General features: G+C 49.1%; 1 protein-coding gene across 1 annotated transcript in view; it reads right to left on the bottom strand.

Moving 5' to 3' along the window:
• Positions 1-21,694, bottom strand: part of fbxl16 (F-box and leucine-rich repeat protein 16) — a 66,424-nt gene that overhangs the window by 4,699 nt on the left and 40,031 nt on the right. The window contains exons 2-6 of the mRNA XM_061712292.1: positions 20,851-21,568; positions 4,932-5,174; positions 4,507-4,772; positions 1,906-1,990; positions 1,567-1,630 (exon numbers count right to left, since the gene is read on the bottom strand). Coding sequence (XP_061568276.1) covers positions 1,567-1,630; positions 1,906-1,990; positions 4,507-4,772; positions 4,932-5,174; positions 20,851-21,561 — 1,369 coding nt within the window. The 5' untranslated portion in view covers positions 21,562-21,568. The remainder of the gene's footprint in view (positions 1-1,566; positions 1,631-1,905; positions 1,991-4,506; positions 4,773-4,931; positions 5,175-20,850; positions 21,569-21,694) is intronic.

The raw sequence follows: 21,694 nt of genomic DNA, 5'->3' as shown, positions 1-21,694 counted from the left end.
TTCATCTATTTAACCAACATTTATCTTCCTAAATGATTTATTTCAGCCAGTGGTAATTCTCCACAGAGCTGCAGGTTTCTCCCCCGGGACGATGGTGCAGGTTGACCCGGCCATGAGCTGCTGCTGCTCCGGGCCGGCGGCTCTTCCCCGAAAACATCAGATCAAATTTCTTAACAGGCGTTATTTGGATAAACTGAGCCCAGGTTGGGGATCGTAACGGTTACTTTTACGCCTGAAAAAATATTAAAACTTAATAAAGTGGCATATTAACAGCGCTACAGCTGAAATTAAAACAGCTTTTATCTCTGGGCTTCCTGATATGGTGTGACGTTTGTGCAAACGTAACTACGCAGTCGCTTACGTACCCGAACGTAAATCACGCAGTGACATAGCAGCAAAATTTAGGGGTGGTGCTGAAAAGTAGGGGTAGTGGGAGTATCGGGACTGGGCCCTGGGAAGATTACAAGTGCCCTAAAATCTGTGGCTTCTTTTTTTAGGGGTAGTGGTAGAAAGTAGGGGGTGTATTGGGATTGGCCCCAAGTTTCAGTCCAAACCAGGAAAGGGCTGTTGTGCAACTGCTGTCACTAAAGTCTTTGCTCTCTCTGCTAACATTATATGTCACAAGTTAGTTTCTCAGATAAACACGTTTATGTCCACCTTACTTAACATGGTCACAACTCGGACTGGTAATTTTAAAGCCTTGTTAAAGTCCTTCTTATCTGTACAAGATAATTAGTAACAATGCAGATGCAAGAAAAGAAGAACCACTCCCCCCCGGCCAGGCCATCCTGCATCTGAGCTATGTATCTGGATGAACCGCTACGCAGCAAACGCTCAACATCAGCGTTTACGTGGCGTAGACGTCGGGTCCAGAGAGCTAATAACTGATAACTTACAAGAGGAAATCATACCAACATATCAGACACCACATGACGTGTAAAAATAACGTCTGATTAGATCAATAAAGCCAACTGAAGTCTAATGAAACTATCCTCCTTCGTTGAGACCAAAATCTTCATCATTTACAGAGTGCAGGCATTTAATGCCGTTGTTGCAGTCGTGTAGTTGTCCAAGCGGTGTCGTGTGAACATTTGCATGAAGGACGGCGCTGGATAAGGGAAACACACCCCCCGGCTGTGATTGGAGGAGCTGCAACAGGAGCAGCAGGAACTTTTAAACAGCAAAAGAGAGGATTTGTTTCAAAAATTACTCTGTTTATGTAATTTAATCAAAAAATTGTGGTAATTCCACCAAATATGATAAAAAATACACTGACCAACTGCAACTTAAAATAAGTTCAAAGGAAATTCAGGTCATTTTTCACTCAACTGGTTCCCCGGTAGTCAAGAATATTCTATCTCTTTTACAATATTGTTTAGTCACTCTCTCTTCTATTATTACTGTTAGTCCCTCAGCCACCTCTGTGAGCCAGTCAGTCTTGCTGATGTGTAACCATTAGAGTCACCGGAGTCCAAAGAAACACATAATCCTTGAAATCAAATGAAACTGATATATTAACGAGGAAAAAAAGTCATTTGTGTTGCAATGTTAAACTCAAGGTTATACCTGCGAGGGAGAGGAGACGGAGACTTCTCATTCCAAACAAATGCTGCAGTCCAAAATCCTGAACCTACACACACACACACACACACACACACACACACACACACACACACACACACACACACACACACACACACACACACACACACGTTATTCTGTGTTATTGCCAGATCAAAGAACAATCGATCACCCTTCACATTTGTTTTAAAGTTGTTCTTTCCTTCCTCTGATGTATTATTCCCTACATTATTTGGTTGTCCTGGAATCTGGATGAACTAATAAATCATTTGCATGTGTGTGGTGTTGTACAGGTGTTAAACCCCGACGCTTGTGTCTCGTTACCTGACAGCACCAGCGCAGATAAAGGCTTCTTAGTGACGACATTGTGGACAAGTAGCCCAACCCTGTGTCTGTGATCCGCACACACCTGCAAGGAGATAGATGAATTCTAACACAAATGTTGCGACGCACCAGTGATGCAGTTTATCTGCAACACTGAGACGTTACTGCTGACATTCATTGCTCTGATACTAATCATGACACAATCTTTGCATTCATTCATCCTAAACAGTCGTGTTTTAAGGATGTTCTGCATTTCAGTGATAGATTCCTTATATTTTGTTTATTTATATTTGGAAATAAAGACTTAATAGATAAGAGATGTAATTATAACTAAGTGGGTTAAAAGCTTGTTTTAAAGCGCGCCTTGGCCTACAGACGGACGAGCTGGCGGACCTTTCCTCATTAACTTGATCACAGATTGATAAAGTTTGGCTGACTCAACTTAAATGTATCTTGTCAATGTTTTTAATATATTATAAATGTATTTCCATCATGAATCAAATAATCCAACTGGTGATGGCGTGGCTTTCAGAAACAGAAACAGATGATGAAAACTCCGTCTTCCACCTTTGCTTTTATTGTGTCAGGAGTCACCACCTCCTCCCAGCAAAGGAAAGGGGAGTCCCGCTCGTAGGCAGGAGGGGAAATACGTTTCAGAATGATGTCAGAGTTTGTAAATTATGACGTGAGAACTATTAAAACTTGCATAGAAATATCACAGGTGAAATGAACTTACAGTTATAGAAAACACATCCAGTACTGAATGTTGCAGATTTTTTATTTAAAGATGAAAACTTGTTTTCCATCATTTACTTTGTGTTATCTTATATATCTGATTCAACTTTTTGTACAATCACACCTCAGTGATTCCAACATCTGGCCCCCTGCTGCTCCAAACACAGATGGGATTTTGTGCATCACTAGTGGGGAATCGTTGTCCGACTTAAGTAACCCTGGGTTTTTTTTTGTTTTCTTTTTATTCTTATAGCCATCATTTTTGTCCATCGTACTTGTAGTTTCTTCTGCTGGCCCCCCTTTTTTTCTCTTTTGTGTATGTTTGGAGGCCGGAGCTTCGGGAGCTGCGTGCTGGCCTGCGCCACCCCCCTGGTCATCCCGCTGCTGCTTCCACCTGCCTGCACCCCCCCCTCTGGTCATCCCGCTGCTGCTTCCACCTGCCTGCGCCCCCCCCCTCTGGTCATCCCGCTGCTGCTTCCACCTGCCTGCGGTCCCCCCCCTCTGGTCATCCCGCTGCTGCTTCCACCTGCCTGCGCCCCCCTCCTCTGGTCATCTCGCTGCTGCTTCCACCTGCCTGTGGGGATGTCTGCTGTGTGGTTGCTGTCATCCTGGCCTGCCCTCCCACCCCTGACCACCCCGGTCTGGTCTCTGGCAGGAGGGTCCCCCCTTATGATCCAGGTCCTGGTCCAGGTTTCTACCCCCCTTATGATCCAGGTCCTGGTCCAGGTTTCTTCCCCCTAAAGGGGAGTTTTTCTTGCCACTGTTTGGCTTAAGGCTTTTCTCCCACTAGGGGAGTTTTTACCTGCTATTGTTTATGTAATAATTGCCCAGGTAATGGGTCTCTGGAAAGATCCTAAAGACAATTTCTGTTGTAATAGACGCTATATAAATAACATTTTACAGATTGCCTCTGTTTGACCTGAGTGGGCAACTTCTACTCAAATTGTGTAATTACAAATTGGTTTTACATTTCATGTGAATGTTTTGCTTGCTGTGTCTGGTCGTGAGTGATCCCACTGGTGGCGGAGACGGAACAGCACCTCTAGTTGTACGGCACAAGATCTCTCATTTCAGTGGCCAGGACTGATCTGGGATCAGGGTGTTCACAGGCTCGTGGGCTACCAGCACCAGTGGGTGTTCACAGGCCCGTGGGCTACCAGCAACAGTGGGTGTTCACAGGCCCGTGGGCTACCAGCACCAGTGGGTGTTCACAGGCCCGTGGGCTACCAGCAGCAGTGGGTGTTCACAGGCCCGTGGGCTACCAGCACCAGTGGGTGTTCACAGGCCCGTGGGCTACCGGCACCAGCACCATGCTGCTGTTATCAAGCTGGGCCGTCTGAAACTGTATCATTTGAACCGTTGGTCAGCATGTATATATGTGTCATTTATCCTAATGTCATTACTTGAACAAGTTCATGTGTACATGCATCTATTAGGTGTATTCATAGTTGGGTTTTTGGCTTCAAGAGTTACAGTTTTATATTTCCTTTAAAAATACAACAGAAGTATTATTTTTGGTGTTGGATTGTTTTTATTCAACTTGAACTTTTAAACAGATGTTGGTTTATTATATTTTTATTTCAGTCAACTGTCTGTTGATTTCTGTTTTTCAGAGTAAAAACATCTTAATTAGTCCTGAAAGGGTTGGACTGTTGCACGTGAAGTTACTATTTTATCTTTTTTATCAGTTATCCTGCTTGAGTGGCTCAATTTCAGAGATGTTGCGAGGTCATGATTGTACCCTGTTTTGCCGTTTGTGGATCATCTGAGGGATCAGGACTCTCCATGGCAGATTGGCTAACAGCTTTATGCACATGGCCCCCACAAAGCCAGATATGACCCTGATGCTGCAGGTACAAAGCTTACCTGTCCAATACCAGCTCCTCCAGCTTATGCAGATCACAGGCGATGTACTCCAAGGCCATGTCAGTTATCCGAGGACACCAGGACAAATCCAGGCTTCGTAATTTCCGTAAATTCTCAGCAACCAGCTCCACACCGTCATCTGTGATCTTGGAGCAGCCAGAGAGGCTGAGAGCAGTCAGGTTGGGGAGGCTGTGAACCATGTTTACCACGCCGTGATTGGTGATCTCCCAGCAGGAGTGGAGCCGGAGAGTGTGGGTGGTGTAGCCCTGAAAATGGATTTGAGCCATTTCATTATCAAATGGGAATGATGGGAAATGTTGCTGGATCAGGAGATCGTGTCAAAACAAGAACGTAATACTTAAAAACTCACGGTGAATGAATTCAGACTTACTGTAAAAGCTGTTTCTTATGCTGGGAAAGCCTACCTGTTTGGCTGTGAAGTATGCCATGGCCGTGTCAGTGACGTGGTAGGCCTGAAGGCTCAACTCTGACAGGTTTGGCAGGAGCTGTGAGATAGCAGCGATGGCATCATCTGCCACATTGATGCAGTCACTGACGCTAAGAGAAGTTAGTCGTGCGTTGAGACTGGACCACAGACCCGCTTCTGTGAAGTCATTGCAGCCGGACAGTTCCAGGTGCATCAGACCTTGCATTTGCTCCAGCATGACCTGCAAAACAACAGGCATCACACGTCACTGCTTAACAATAACACAGAGGGAATTATGCAGTGAAGTCAATGATACAAACAGGGAAATGTTTTAGAGGCTTCAAAGTAACAAAAGAAGATTGACACATTTCTCACAACTATCTCATCAGACTCAAAATGCTTTTCCAATAACCCCCCTGGCCACTTGTGGTCAAGACATCTATTGTATGAGGCACTAATATAACGGTCTTAACATTTAAAACCATTTTTGGGCAACAAAAAGCTGGCTCCTCAATTCCACCATATGCATTCATTTTGGGAAAAAAGCTACTTTCTCTTTCATTTCACTATGTTTTACAAATCAGAAATAAAACAGCAATCCTGTGGTCCTTACTTTGTCTTAAAATCTGGTAAAAAAAAACACCTTAAATGGACATGAAGCCTCTGTGTAATGCACATGAAGCTCTGCAAGAGGCTACGGTCTGCTCAAGTCCTGGACAAACTGACCCCTCCTCATGGTGATGGCACCCATTAATCTGTGTTTATATATCACATCCAATCCACATTAAATAGCCACTTCATAGTTTTACTGGTCCATAGTTGACTCCAATACATTCTTTATGTTATCTAGTATACTTTTTTTAGCACAAGCACAGCCAACTCTTTAGCCATCCACCGCCACCTTTGTCAGTGTATGGGAACATATTTCTTGGTGACTGAGCCTGATACACATGAATCAAAGCATTTTTTGGGGTTTCTGTTACTACTGACCCCCTGGCCTCAACCAGCAACAAAGTCTGAGAAGAAAGCTTAATCCATGCAAAAGAAAACACTTACAGCCATCAATATCTTAATAATGAAGTAAAAAAAGAATATATGCCTTCAGCTGAACACTATTCAGGTCTGGATACTCTACTGGCGCTGGTAATATGCAGCAGGGCTGTGGGCATGCAGGACGGGCATTGTGACAACAAGTGAGGTTTAAACCGGGGTTGTTACAGCTTTTTATTGTTTAAAACTATTCAGTTTAACCTTTTTTAGCTTGTTGATATAAATTATTTGTATTATTTTGACAAATATACCTGTTACATGTGATTTCTTCTTCTTCTTCTTCTTCTTCTCTGCCTTTAGTCCTCCTTCATGCATACTGACTGTTTTACTTGATTAATTGTTTTATCTTTTGTATTGTGTTTTAATGTATTTTTGTGTATTTATATAACTTTGTTTTTTGTTCCATCTTAGCTCCCTCCCCTTACCCCCCTAGGCTGCACTTGTAAATAAGAAATTTGTTCTTAAATTGCTTGCCTGGTTAAATAAAGGTTAAATAAAAAAAAAAAAAAAACTTCTGTCAGTTACTCAGTTCATTATTTTGACTCTGTAGTGCTACTCTGGGTATGGATGTTACAACTTCAATAAGCCCCTCCAGTGTAGGAGGCAGCTCCATCTATTACTGCATAATTCAGGTGGAGGAACAGTGAACCTTCCGTGGCTTTTTCTGCAGGACACCGTCTGGCTGGATCTTTCTCCAGGAAGACAGAGGTGGTGGCTCATGTCTGTAATTGAATGAAAACTGTTGCAACTCAGTGGTCATTAGGGAGCAGCTGCTCAGCTGACATTTAGCTCCAAACCCCAGCAAATGCCAAGGCAACAAGGTAACTGGCTGGAATTCTGGTCTGGCTTGGAAGATGGAGACACCAGTCCCAGATGCCGGGTATTTTACTTTCTAATGTTCACTCCCTGGTAAATAAACAGGACTGACCATTCTAATCTAAAGCAGACGTCGGTACTGTCCTCCACCAACACCGGGGTGAACACGGGCTTACCTGACTTACTGGCCCTGCCCCTTCTCAACCTTTCCTCGACCCTGAACCGAACCTGGGGCTTGCTGGTTGGGCCAGAGCTTCGGGAGCTGCTTCCACCTGCCTGCGGTCCCCACCCCCCTCTGGTCATCCCGCTGCTGCTTCCACCTGCCTGCTGTGCTGTTGACGTCCCCGACCCCCCAGTCTGGCCCTCGGCAGGAGGGTCCCCCCTTATGATCCTGGTCCTGCTCAAGGTTTCTTCCCTCCTAAAGGGGAGTTTTTCCTTGCCACTGTTTGGCTTAAGGCTTTTCTCCCACTATGGGAGTTTTTACCTGCCATTGTTTATGTAATAATTGCTTGGGGGTTTATGTTCATCTTCTGGATCTCTGGAAAGCGTCTGGAGACAACTTTTGTTGTATTAGACGCTATATAAATAAAATTGAATTGAATTAGCATTACACCAGGAGGGGTATCCTCTATGCTGAGTGGACTGTACTGAGGCGGCACGCAAGACGAAAGGAGAAGGTGTGTGTTTGAACCAATTCAATTTTCAATTCAATTTTATTTATATAGCGTCTAATACAACAGAGTTGAACCAGAGGAGGTGCACAGGCACAGCAGTCAGGCATGCTCTACAGCAGGGCTGTCCAAAGTCCATCCCCAAGGGCCGGTGTCCTGCAGGTTTTAGATGTTTCCCTCCTTCAACACAACCTGATACAAATCACTGTCATTAGACCAGACTTTTTTTGATATTGTGCAGACCTCTGTTAATAAAGGTACCTGTGTGACATTTGGCACGAGGAATTGTATTAAAACTGACTGTTTTTTTAAGGGTTTGCCTCAGAAAAAAATGAAGCTAACAGAGATGCTATGCTATAATGTTTTCAGGGAAACCCAAATTATGGCACAGAAAAAATATCGATATATATATCGAGTATCGCCATTCAGCCAGAAAATATCGAGATATGACTTTTGGTCCATATTGCCCAGCCCTAGTCCAGACAACATTGGTCCAAACAACACTAGTCCAGAAAAGACTGGTGCGGACCCTACTGGTCCAGACAACACTCGTCCAGACATTATGTAACGGAGTGAGGTTTTGGAACCAAATGCAGCACACAGAGGTAGCTGGTTCGCTTTAATTCCCAGAACAGAGCGAGGAGCAGGCAGGAATGCAGGACAAGGATCAGGCAATAATCGGTGTCGGGTTCGGAAGACAAGGTCGGGCACCGGAGAACAGGAGACAAGGCAGAGTCCGATAACAGGCAGTGTCGGCAACGAGAAGTCAAAACAGAGGACACTGGAAGGTCTTGCATGGGGAAGGCTAAGAGACGATCTGGCAGTGAGTGTAGAGGAGAGTGGAGCTTTTATACTGTCTTGATTGCTGAGGAGCTGCAGCTGGGAGAGCAGGTGAATGGAGTGAGTGACGAGGTGGGTCTGGCTGGCAGATGGGGTGAGCAGGAGAGAGGTGAGTGGAAAAGTACTGAAGGCCGGAGGACCAACCATGACACATTACTTGTTACCGTTAATACCCGGCGGTAATACACGCCGTTGATACCCGGCGGGAATACGCGGTGGTAATACCCGGCGGTAATACACGCCGTTAATACCCGGTGGGAGTACACGCCGTTAATACCCGGCGGTAATACACGCCGTTGATACCCGGCGGTAATACGCGGTGGTAATACACGCTGTTAATACCCAGCTTTAATACCCGGCGTTAATACCCAGCTATAATACACGGCCTTAATACCCAGCGGTAATACCCGGCGGTAATACCCGGTGGTAATACACGGCCTTAATACCCGGCGGTAATACCCGGCGGTAATACCCGGCGGTAATACCCAGCGTTAATACCCGGCGGTAATACCCAGCGATAATACCCGGCATAAATGTTAAATGTCAGATAACAAATGCTTCACAGAACAGAAGGTATGTGATGCATACCACCACCTCACTAGAAAGAAGGTGGAGTTTGGCCTGAAGGTTCATCTTCCTCACCACTTTTATAGCAATGAGTTCAAACAACCAAAGGAAAGGAATCAAAATTGGAAGCAGCTATCACTAAACTTCTCATGTTGCTGATGTACATTTTGAAATATCTTCATATCAGCATATCACAAGTCTTGCTTTACATTATAATGCCAGATATTTAATACCTCTCTTCCATGAACAAAATAAACATAAATACTGTACATACCCAATGTATTCCTAATGATACAAAAAAATATTGCTTAAAACTACAGAATTCAGCTGCACGCGTGCTGACGAGGACCAGAGGGCAGGAGCACATTACACCTGTTTTAAAATCGCTGCATTGGCTCCCTGTGCACTTCAGGATCGATTTTAAGGTTCTTTTACTAGTTTTTAAGTGTCTTAATGGCCTTCTTATTTGTCTGCACTACTTTTACCCCATCGACCCTCGCGGACCCTGAGGTCCTCCGGCCTTTTAACCATACCAAGAGTCAGAACCAGGACACACGGGGAGGCGGCATTCAGTTATTATGGTCCCCGATTGTGGAACAGCCTCCCGGAAAACCTCAGGAGAACCTCAGGGGAACCTCAGGCGAACCTCAGGGGAACCTCGGGAACCTCAGGAGAACCTCAGGAACCTCAGGAGAACCTCAGGAACCTCAGGAGAACCTCAGGAGAACCTCAGGAACCTCAGGAACCTCAGGGGAACCTCAGGAGAACCTCAGGGGAACCTCAGGAGAACCTCAGGAGAACCTCAGGAGAACCTCAGGAGAACCTCAGGAACCGCAGGGGAACCTCAGGGGAACCTCAAGAGAACCTCAGGAACCTCAGGAGAACCTCAGGGGAACCTCGGGAACCTCAGGAACCTCAGGAGAACCTCAGGAACCTCAGGAGAAATGTTAAATGTCAGATAACAAATGCTTCACAGAACAGAAGGTATGTGATGCATACCACCACCTCACTAGAAAGAAGGTGGAGTTTGGCCTGAAGGTTCATCTTCCTCACCACTTTTATAGCAAAGTGCCTCAGGAGAACCTCAGGAGAACCTCAGGAACCTCAGGAGAACCTCAGGAGAACCTCAGGAGAACCTCAGGAACCTCAGGGGAACCTCAGGAGAACCTCAGGAACCTCAGGGGAACCTCAGGAGAACCTCGGGAACCTCAGGGGAACCTCAGGGGAACCTCAGGGGAACCTCAGGAGAACCTCAGGTAGAACCTCAGGAACCTCAGGAGAACCTCAGGAACCTCAGGAACCTCAGGGGAACCTCAGGAGAACCTCAGGAACCTCAGGAGAACCTCAGGAACCTCAGGGGAACCTCAGGAGAACCTCAGGAACCTCAGGTAGAACCTCAGGAGAACCTCAGGAACCTCAGGAGAACCTCAGGAGAACCTCAGGAACCTCAGGAGAACCTTAGGAACCTCAGGAGAACCTCAGGAGAACCTCAGGAACCTCAGGAGAACCTCAGGAGAACCTCAGGAACCTCAGAAGAACCTCAGGAACCTCAGGAGAACCTCAGGAGAACCTTAGGAACCTCAGGAACCTCAGGAGAACCTCAGGAGAACCTCAGGAGAACCTCAGGAACCTCAGGGGAACCTCAGGGGAACCTCAGGAGAACCTCAGGAGAACCTCAGGAGAACCTCAGGAACCTCAGGAGAACCTCAGGAACCTCAGGGGAACCTCAGGAGAACCTCAGGAGAACCTCAGGAACCTCAGGGGAACCTCAGGGGAACCTCAGGAGAACCTCAGGAGAACCTCAGGAACCTCAGGAGAACCTCGGGAGAACCTCAGGAACCTCAGGGGAACCTCAGGAGAACCTCAGGAGAACCTCAGGAGAACCTCAGGAACCTCAGGGGAACCTCAGGAGAACCTCAGGAGAACCTCAGGAACCTCAGGGGAACCTCAGGAGAACCTCAGGTAGAACCTCAGGAACCTCAGGAGAACCTCAGGAACCTCAGGAACCTCAGGGGAACCTCGGGAGAACCTCAGGAGAACCTCAGGAACCTCAGGTAGAACCTCAGGAGAACCTCAGGAACCTCAGGAGAACCTCAGGAACCTCAGGAGAACCTCAGGAGAACCTCAGGAACCTCAGGAGAACCTCAGGAGAACCTCAGGAACCTCAGGAGAACCTCAGGAACCTCAGGAGAACCTCAGGAGAACCTCAGGAGAACCTCAGGAACCTCATGAACCTCAGAAGAACCTCAGGAACCTCAGGAGAACCTCAGGAGAACCTTAGGAACCTCAGAAGAACCTCAGGAGAACCTCAGGAACCTCAGGAGAACCTCAAGAGAACCTCAGGAACCTCAGGAGAACCTCAGGAGAACCTCAGGAACCTCAGGAGAACCTCAGGGGAACCTCGGGAACCTCAGGAACCTCAGGAGAACCTCAGGAACCTCAGGAGAACCTCAGGAACCTCAGGAGAACCTCAGGAGAACCTCAGGAGAACCTCAGGGCCGCAGTTGATGTTTTTAAAAAAGAAGCTCAAGACCCATCTCTTAAAACAGGCTTTTAACTGACTCATTTAACTCTTTATAATTTTTATGTTCACCTCCATTTTTATTTGATCTTACTACTCTGTTCTATATTAATCCTTAGTTTAGTTTATCCTGTTTTATTATCTCATTGTTTCATCTCAATGTTATATTTAAACGTTTCAGTCGTTATTTATGATGTATTCTATACATTCTATTGTTTTATTCTCTCAGTTTCTAATATCTTGCTCTTTAGACCTACTCTGGGGTCGTCCTGGGGTTGTCCTGGGGTCGTCCTGGGGTAGTCCTGGGGGTCGTCCTGGGGTCGTCCTGGGGTAGTCCTGGGGGTCGTCCTGGGGTTGTCCTGGGGTCGTCCTGGGGTTGTCCTGGGGTCGTCCTGGGGGTCGTCCTGGGGGTCGTCCTGGGGTCGTCCTGGGGTAGTCCTGGGGTCGTCCTGGGGGTCGTCCTGGGGTAGTCCTGGGGTCGTCCTGGGGGTCGTCCTGGGGTCGTCCTGGGGGTAGTCCTGGGGTCGTCCTGGGGTAGTCCTGGGCTCGTCCTGGGGGTCGTCCTGGGGGTCGTCCTGGGGTCGTCCTGGGGGTCGTCCTGGGGGTCGTCCTGGGGTCGTCCTGGGGGTCGTCCTGGGGTCGTCCTGGGGGTCGTCCTGGGGTCGTCCTGGGGTCGTCCTGGGGGTCGTCCTGGGGGTCGTCCTGGTGTGGTCCTGGGGTGGTCCTGGGGTCGTCCTGGGGGTCGTTCTGGGGTCGTCCTGGGGGTCGTCCTGGGGGTCGTCCTGGGGGTCGTCCTGGGGTCGTCCTGGGGGTCGTCCTGGGGTCGTCCTGGGGTCGTCCTGGGGGTCGTCCTGGGGGTCGTCCTGGGGGTCGTCCTGGGGTCGTCCTGGGGTGGTCCTGGGGTAGTCCTGGGGTCGTCTGGGGGTCGTCCTGGGGGTCGTCCTGGGGTCGTCCTGGGGTCGTCCTGGGGGTCGTCCTGGGGTCGTCCTGGGGTCGTCCTGGGGGTCGTCCTGGGGGTCGTCCTGGGGTCGTCCTGGGGTCGTCCTGGGGGTCGTCCTGGGGTCGTCCTGGGGTCGTCCTGGGGTCGTCCTGGGGGTCGTCCTGGGGTCGTCCTGGGGGTCGTCCTGGGGGTCGTCCTGGGGTCGTCCTGGGGTCGTCCTGGGGTCGTCCTGGGGGTCGTCCTGGGGTCGTCCTGGGGGTTGTCCTGGGGTCGTCCTGGGGTCGTCCTGGGGGTCGTCCTGGGGTCGTCCTGGGGGTCGTCCTGGGGGGTCGTCCTGGGGGGTCGTCCTGGGGGTCGTCCTGGGGGTCGTCCTGGGGTCGTCCTGGTCGTCCTGGGGTCGTCCTGGGGGTCGTCCTGGGGTCGTCCTGGGTTCGTCCTGGGGGTCGTCCTGGGGTCGTCCTGGGGGTCGTCCTGGGGTCGTCCTGGGGGTCGTCCTGGGGGTTGTCCTGGGTTCGTCCTGGGGGTCGTCCTGGGGGTCGTCCTGGGGTCGTCCTGGGGGTCGTCCTGGGGGTCGTCCTGGGGGTCGTCCTGGGGTCGTCCTGGGGGTCGTCCTGGGGGTCGTCCTGGGGGTTGTCCTGGGGGTCGTTCTGGGGGTCGTCCTGGGGTCGTCCTGGGGGTCGTCCTGGGGGTTGTCCTGGGGGTTGTCCTGGGCTCGTCCTGGGCTCGTCCTGGGGTCATCCTGGGGGTTGTCCTAGGCTCGTCCTGGGCTCGTCCTGGGGTCATCCTGGGGTCGTCCTGGGGGTCGTCCTGGGGGTCGTCCTGGGGTCGTCCTGGGGGTCATCCTGGGGGTTGTCCATGGCTCGTCCTGGGCTCGTCCTGGGGTCGTCCTGGGGGTCGTCCTGGGGTCGTCCTGGGGTCGTCCTGGGGGTCGTCCTGGGGTCGTCCGGTGTGGTGTGGACTCCTCTATCCATCTGGGCCGGGATGGTCTCTGTGGGTACCCCCCCCTTGTGGTTGCGGGTTATGAGACCTCCTGGCGTGGACAGCTCCCTGATTCCGTTTCCTCACCTGGATCCTCAGCCATGTCTACACCGTGTGTCTGTGTGTGTGTCTGTGTGTGTGTGTGTGTGTCTGTGTGTGTGTCTGTGTGTGTGTGTGTATGTGTGTGTGTCTGTGTGTGTATGTGTGTGTGTCTGCGTGTGTGTGTGTATGTGTGTGTGTCTGTGTGTGTAAGTGCGTGTGTATGTGTGTGTGTCTGTGTGTGTATGTGTGTGTGTCTGTGTGTGTATGTGTGTGTGTCTGCGTTGTGTATGTGTGTGTGTCTGTGTGTGTGTATGTGTGTGTGTGTGTGTGTGTGTGTGTGTGTGTGTGTGTGTGTGTGTGTGTGTGTGTGTGTCTCTGCGTGTGTGTATGTGTGTGTGTATGTGTGTATAACTTGGGTGAATTGTAGTGTGCATGTGGATGTCTGTGTGTGTGTGTTGGGGGGGCAGGCCATTAATATGTTTTATGTTTGCTTATTGTTTTTATGTAAAGCACTTTGTGTTGCATTTTTATGCATGAATAGCGCTATACAAATAAAGTTTGATTTGATTTGAAAAAAAATGATTTTTGTGTTACTTATTGTTTTCTTTTTTTATTGGACTCATTAATAAAGCAGGGTTTTTTGTTCACCTCTACATGTTTTGCGATGTGACATGTGACAGCTGTCAGATGACGCCAGTCAAAACATGTAAAGGTAAATGAAAACATCCAATAATGTCCCATCAAAAGAAAAGACAGAAGTAATTATCACAAGAGGAGATCATTAACTTTTTTGACTTTTTTGAAATGAGAGACACAAAATCTATATTTATTTACAGTTATTGTTACATATGTAGGGATAAACATCACACCTGTCACAGCTCAAAGACAGGACAGAGAACCCGAATGCACAACACCAGGCAGAATCAGAGTCCAAGAGACTTTAATCTTTGTCAGAGGCAGGCAGGGGTCAAACCGGGTAGTCAGGCAGATCAGGCAAACAAAACCAAAAAGGGCAGGCAAAAAATCCATAAACCGGAATCAGGCAGGGTTACAGGCAGGCAGGCAGGCAGAAACAGGACATGAAGGCTGGAAAGCGAGGCAAAAAAACACGACGATCTGGCAACTGGTATGAGGAAATGGACCGTTTTATGAAAGGGAAACTGATGAGGGAAACCAGGTGTGGAGCTGGGCCGGGGAAGCACAGGTGAAGGGAATGAGGCTGATGAGGGTGGCAGGATCCAGACGACAGGAGAGTCAGTAACACAGCAAAAAAAAAAACATGAACTGTGACCATGACAGAACCCCCCCCCTCAAGGGACAGATCCCAGATGTCCCAAAACCCCCCCACCCAGGGTGGGCGGAGGGGGTCCGGAGGAGGGCCCCGGCCAACACATGGCCAAAGCTCCGGGGGCCGTCCTCGGTGCCGGGCAGACCAGCGAGGCAGTTCACGGGGGTCGGTCTGGGGGTTTGGCAGGTGGATCCGGGGTTCGATCTGGGGGCTTGGCAGGCGGATCCGGGGGTCGGTCTGGGGGCTTGGCAGGCGGATCCGGGGGTCGGTCTGGGGGCTTGGCAGGCAGTTCCGGGGGTCGGTCTGGGGGTTTGGCAGGTGGATCCGGGGTTCGATCTGGGGGCTTGGCAGGTGGATCCGGGGTTCGATCTGGGGGCTTGGCAGGCGGATCCGGGGGTCGGTCTGGGGGCTTGGCAGGCTGGTCCGGGGGTCGGTCTGGGGGCTTGACAGGCTGGTCCGGGGGTCGGTCTGGGGGCTTGGCAGGCTGGTCCGGGGGTCGGTCTGGGGGCTTGGCAGGCTGGTCAGGGGGTCGGTCTGGAGCTGCGGAAGGCTGGTCAGGGGGTCGGTCTGGGACTGCGGCAGGCTGGTCAGGGGGTCGGTCTGGGACTGCGGCAGGCTGGTCAGGGGGTCGGTCTGGGACTGCAGCAGGTTGGTCAGAGGGTAGGTCTGGGACTGCAGCAGATCCATCCAGGATCGCCTCAGGAAGGGGAACAGAGACCGGCGGGACCACCTCCAGAACAGAGACTGGCGGGACCACCTCCAGAACAGAGACTGGCGGGACCGCTACAGGAAAGGAGACTGGCGGGGACCGCCTCCGGAACGGAGACTAGCTGGACCACCTCCGGAACGGAGACTGGCGGGACCGCCTCCGGAACGGAGACTAGCGGGACCACCTCCGGAACGGAGACTGGCGGGACCGCCACAGGAACGGAGACTGGCGGGACCGCCTCAGGAACAGAGACTGGCGGCGGGGCCGCCTCAGGAACAGAGACTGGCGGCGGGACCGCCTCAGGAACCGAGGGCTGCGGGACCGCCTCAGGAACAGAGGGCTGCGGGACCGCCTCAGGAACCGGAGTCGGGGCTGACAGGAGGCGGGGAGCCGGAGTCGGGGCTGACATGAGGCGGGGAGCCGGAGTCGGGGCTGACATGAGGCGGGGAGCCGGAACAGGGGTAGACAGGATGTGGGGAGCCGGAACAGGGGCAGACAGGATGCAGGGAGCCGGAACAGGGGCAGACAGGATGCGGAGAGCCGGTGTCGGGGGGCAGAGGATCCTCGGAGCTGCCTGAGTGGGGACCCGGGTCCGTGGCGCTGGCTGCGGGGATACCCGGGTCCGAGGCGCTGGCTGCGGGGGTACCCGGGTCCGAGGCGCTGGCTGTGGGGGTACCCGGGTCCGAGGCACTGGCTGCGGGGGTACCCGGGTCCGAGGCGCTGGCCCTCCCTCAAGGGACAGATCCCAGATGTCCCCACAGTCCACACCCAGGGCGGGCAGGGGGGGCCTGGGCGCTGGCTGCGGAGCAGGGGTTGATGCGTCCGGGACCACCACTGGAACATGGGGAGGTGCCTCCGGGACCACCACAGGAACATGGGGAGGTGCGCCCGGGACCACCACTGGAACATGGGGAGGTGCGTCCGGGACCACCACCGGAACATGGGGTGGTGCGTCCGGGACCACCACCGGAACATGGGGAGGTGCGTCCGGGACCACCACTGGAACATGGGGGGAGGCGACCGGGACCACCACTGGAACAAGAACAGGTGCGTCCGGGACCACCACTGGAACAGGAACAGGTGCGCCCGGACCACCACTGGAACAGGGACAGGTGCGTCCGGAACCACCACTGGAACAGGGACAGGTGCGTCCGGGACCACCACTGGAACAGGGGCCGGAGCAGGAGCTGGAGCAGGAACAAGCTGGGGCTGGTGCCGACGCCGTCGTTGTCTCCCCTGAGCCTGCAGGCCCCTGGGCCAACCCAGAGCCAGGCGTGTTCCCCAGAAAGGGGGAAGAGACTGGGGTGTGTCCGGGGCCACCTCGGGAACAGCAACAGGCTGGAACTGGGGGCATGTCGCTGTCCCCTTCACCGTACGGTGGTAGAACACCACTTGGTCTCCATAAAAAAATCCCATAAATCCTCTTCCTTACGTGGTAGGTCCATGTTGGCTGGGTTCATTCTTTTGGCCAGATCGTACTGTCACGGCTCAGACAGGACAGAGAACCCAAATGCACAACACCAGGCAGAATCAGAGTCCAAGAGGCTTTAATCTTTGTCAAAGGCAGGCAGGGGTCAAACCGGGTAGACAGGCAGATCAGGCAAACAAAACCAAAACGGGCAGGCAAAAATCCATAAACCAGGAATCAGGCAGGGTCACAGGCAGGGTCACAGGCAGGCAGGCAGAAACAGGACATGAAGGCTGGAAAGCGAGGCAAAAACACACGATGATCTGGCAACTGGTATGAGGAAATGGGCCGGTTTATGAAGGGGAAACTGATGAGGGAAACCAGGTGTGGAGCTGGGCCGGGGAAGCACAGGTGAAGGGAATGAGTAACACAGTAACACAGCAAAAAAAAAACATGAACTGTGACCATGACAACACCTCCCTGAGAACTTGAATAAATGATGAATCTTAAATCCATGGAAGGGTTTATGTCCTGACCTACGTCTCTCATTGGGATAACCATCTTAAACATGAATGTCTTCCTTGAATTGAACTATTTGTTTTCAAATGTCTTCCTAGACCTCTTCAGAAAGGTTTATGAAGCCACATCACTTTTCAGGACATTTATATGGAACGTCCTGGATTCCACTGGTCTGTTGCAGCTTCTATCTGATATAATCGGCCTGAGGTGGCCAAATCTTTGCCATCGTTTTTTAGCCACACGACTAAAACTCTTATGTTTTTTTTATTTTTCTGGTGTCTATAAACCACTGTTACACCCACCGTTAAAGCGCTGTTGGATGAACTCAGGTTGGCGTAAGTTCCTCAGAGAACAGAATGATTAATGTTTGGTAGAAAGTAAAAGAAGATGGGAACACTTCGGATTTCTGGGATATTTCAAGGAAGCATGTTTCAATGCATATTGCATATTTATATTTGTAAAAATGTTGACCTAAACCTTGTTAATGCAAACCTATCCAACCCTGCCCAGGAGGATCCCCCCTATGATCCAGGTCCTGGTCCAGGTTTCTACCCCCTTATGATCCAGGTCCTGGTCCAGGTTTCTACCCCCTTATGATCCAGGTCCTGGTCCAGGTTTCTACCCCCCTTATGATCCAGGTCCTGGTCCAGGTTTCTACCCCCTTATGATCCAGGTCCTGGTCCAGGTTTCTACCCCCTTATGATCCAGGTCCTGGTCCAGGTTTCTACCCCCCAAAAGGGGGTTTTTACCTGCCATTGGTTATGTTTTAATGTTCCGGGTCGGGTAGAAAGATCCTACAGACCACTTGTGTGGTAATAGAGATATATATAAATAAAATTGGATTGAGCTGAAACTGAATAACAACATCAAGGACATCTCAGATACATGTTTTCACGGTGGAATAATATTTATACATCTGACAGTCTGACCAAATTAAAATCCTTTAAAACTGAGCTTTTCTCATCTGTGAGGCTTCCATTTGAGTCCAGATAACTTGAGCACCTCACAGACTCACAGAGTGTCATTGTTTTCCCTTAATCTTGCATGAGAGCACGCACAAAGATCATAGCTGCTACCTGAAAGAAAACCGATATACTGTACCTACGATTGGTACAGGGACATGGTGCACAGCGCAGCAGATGTAAATGGAGAGAATAAATTGCGTTTTCCAAAGACAAACAGTGTGTACAAAAACAGCTACACAGAAATTTACCCAGCAAGGAGACGCGTTAGACGGGGAGACGGCAAGGACTGTGCCACGTTTTCAGAATATCAACGGTGCTGCTGAATTTCACGATTTGTGATGTACTATATTCCTGGATATTTTGAAAGTTTATTGTTATTTTCAAGTTGCATCTTTTTTCTTTTTTCATTGAGAGATAAATTGGGGGGCTGGGTGATGGGTTTAGGGGTTTATTCAACAAAAAAGTGAAATATGTCATATTGCAAGATTGTAGCTGGATTAAAAAACTCAATAAATAGACATGCCATAACACTGAGCTGAATTTTGATTAATTTACTGTTTAATTTATGATTTTACGATATTATGGATTATTTTTTCAATAGAAAATGATCTTTTTTAAGAAGATAAATAAAATAGCAATGCACAAGTCAGGTCTTCAAAACATCAAAATCCATATTGTATTTAGATCATGCAACCGACTCTTCTCACTTTCTCCATAGCAACCATCCACTCATCCCAGAATAGACGCCTACCAGAGTCATCGGAGAATCATTCTCCCAGCATTGTTTGTTCCTATCCTTGGAGTTTGACAGCATAAAATCAGGGTTATACCATCAAAAACAGAAAAATCACAAACACTTATTTGCATGTCCACTCCACTGTGTCAGAGGAAATCTGCCCACTTATCCCACGATGATACAGATGTCTGAAGAGCACTGACTAATACATACTGTATCTGAAATGACAGGTACCTTAATGACTTTTATTTTAAATGAATGAGTATGTTCCCAGGACTGCCTTAAACTCACAAGCATGTTGCTCTCATTGGCCACGGTTACATGATGTTTTTTAATTCAGAATTCATTATTCCGAATTAAATAATTCCGAATTAAACTACTGGAACTACATGGAAATAGTAATTCCGAATTGAGGTTTACATGGAAAACACGTTTGATCGGCTTTATCCAATCCCGCTTAAGGGTTCTGATTGGATAGGGGGGCGGACCGGAAGTTACAACTTTGAAAAGCTCACAATTTCTATGTTTCTTGCCATCTGTTCTTTTAATTATTTCCAGGTCCTCCAAGCTATTTATTAAATCAATCGTCTGTGCTCTTGACCAGCGTTTACTGCGTGCTGCCATCTTGAAACTTTGTTAGGAAAATCAGCCCAGCGCGGAATATAATCGTCATGGAGACAGACGGGCGAGGGAACGAGCAGAGAGAAAGACCGGAATTCATTTAAAGCAGAATGAGCGTATACAGGGGTCGGGAACCTATGGCTCGCGAGCCATATATGGCTCTTCCGGTCACGGCGTATGGCACCCAGACAACCTCCGCGGCAATTCACGTGGGCGCGCGGCACATTAAAAAAAAAAAAAAGACGTTTGTATGCATGGGTCGCAAAAATAAGGTAATTGAAAAGATGGCGAAAAGAAAAAGAGATGACGAGTATCGTACATTTCATTTCAGTCTCCATATCTGCCCCCATCCTGCTCACAGCATAGACTTACCCACTTTCAAATCACATCTCAAAACTCACCTCTTCAGAACAGCTTTTAATGTGTCATTTGGTTCTTATCCCTATCTCTTTTTTTATCCTGTGGTTTTTAATTTTTTATTTTATTGATCTCGATGTTTTATCTTTGTGTCTGAAGCGTCTTTGATTTTTTAAAAGTGCTCTATAAATAAAATGTATTATTATTATTATTATTATTATTATTATTATTATTATTATTAGTATTATTATTAAACTGACATTTAGTTGAATTCACTTTTTAAATATATTATATGGCTCTCACGGAAAAAAAATTCTAAATCTTTTGCTTTCATGGCTCTCTTAGTCAAAAAGGTTTAGTTTAATTCGGAATGGCCATTTTCATTCGGAATTAGGTGATCATTTTTACTTATTTTAATTCTGATTTAAAGAGGAATTAAAGTTCCCATGTAAAGGCACTGATTGTGTGAAGCAGGACACCAGCGAGGCAGACGACCATCTCCAGGCCACAGAGACAACGAGACAAAGGACTCATCATCCTCACACTCTTGCTGGCACTTCATTTTGGGTCACCAGTAAACCTGATGTGCCTGTTTTTGAATTGTGAAGAGCTAGTCTTCATGATATTATAACATAATATTACATATTATAAAAAATAAATGTCTTGCCACAAGCATCCGGCGAGAAGTTGGAAGCATCAACTGAATGGGTAAAGTGCTTGTTTGTGTCAAAACAAAACTAAAGAAAGATCATTCAATTAAACAAATAAAATATAGTAAAAATGAAAAACAGGGGAAAAAATAGTAGCTTTGATAATGATCAAATCTACATGTATTATGGAAAATTGTCATCCACTAGCATCCGTCTTGTACACAAACATCCCAACTTACCTCCAAGCCAGCATCTGTGATGGTAGATCTCTTGAGGCTGACTGACCGGACGCCCTTTTTGGACAGCGGGTAGTTGTCAATGAACTCACAAATGTCAAGGTCTGACACACCTACTAAGCAGAAAGACTGGAAGCCTCGCAGAGCGAAGGCCTGGAGACTGATAAACTCCTTATCCCCACTGGGCAGTAGGGTATATAGCTCCTTGGCGTGCAAGATGGGAGTCACACTCTCCCAGAACTTCGGCTGGTACAGCACTTTGCGCCATGCTTTGCATACTTGTGCCAGCACACATTTTTCAACTGTGGTGAAATACCAGAATAATCGGCTGAGAAGCTTCTCATCGAGGACAAGCTGACGCTCCAGCAGCAGGGGTTTGGGCAGAGTGAGAGGGGGAAGCTGACGAAGAGACGGCTTCAGGCCCACCAGAGGTTTTCCAGGCTCCAGGTCAGAAGCCAAGAGAGGGGCTGCAGTGTGAGGCATGCCAGTGCCATCCAGATGGTGGTGGTGATGATGATGGTAGGAAAGGGAGGAAGGAGGAGACAGGATAGAGGGGACTGAGGAGGACTGGCAAAGGCGGTTCTTAGCAGCAGGCGTCCCCTTGGTGATACTTGCACTGCCCAGACCATTGGGCTGGCTCGGCGGCAACTTCACCATTCCATTGCGAGTCACGCAGGGAGACTTCAGCTCATTGGGCGTGGACATGTTCAACATCGGGAACCTGTTGAATGAAAACAAATACAAAGTTTGCTGTTAGATACTTGCAACTTTAGTATGAAGACTAAATCACTATATATGTGTAAAACTCCTGGTAACAGTCAGACTGCTGTTTTACTGTCAATACCAA

Source organism: Cololabis saira, chromosome 21 (genome assembly GCF_033807715.1).
Source record: "Cololabis saira isolate AMF1-May2022 chromosome 21, fColSai1.1, whole genome shotgun sequence".
Classification (NCBI taxonomy): domain Eukaryota; kingdom Metazoa; phylum Chordata; class Actinopteri; order Beloniformes; family Belonidae; genus Cololabis; species Cololabis saira.
Note: the sequence above shows the minus strand (reverse complement) of the source record. Positions and strands in the feature narration are given on the sequence as shown.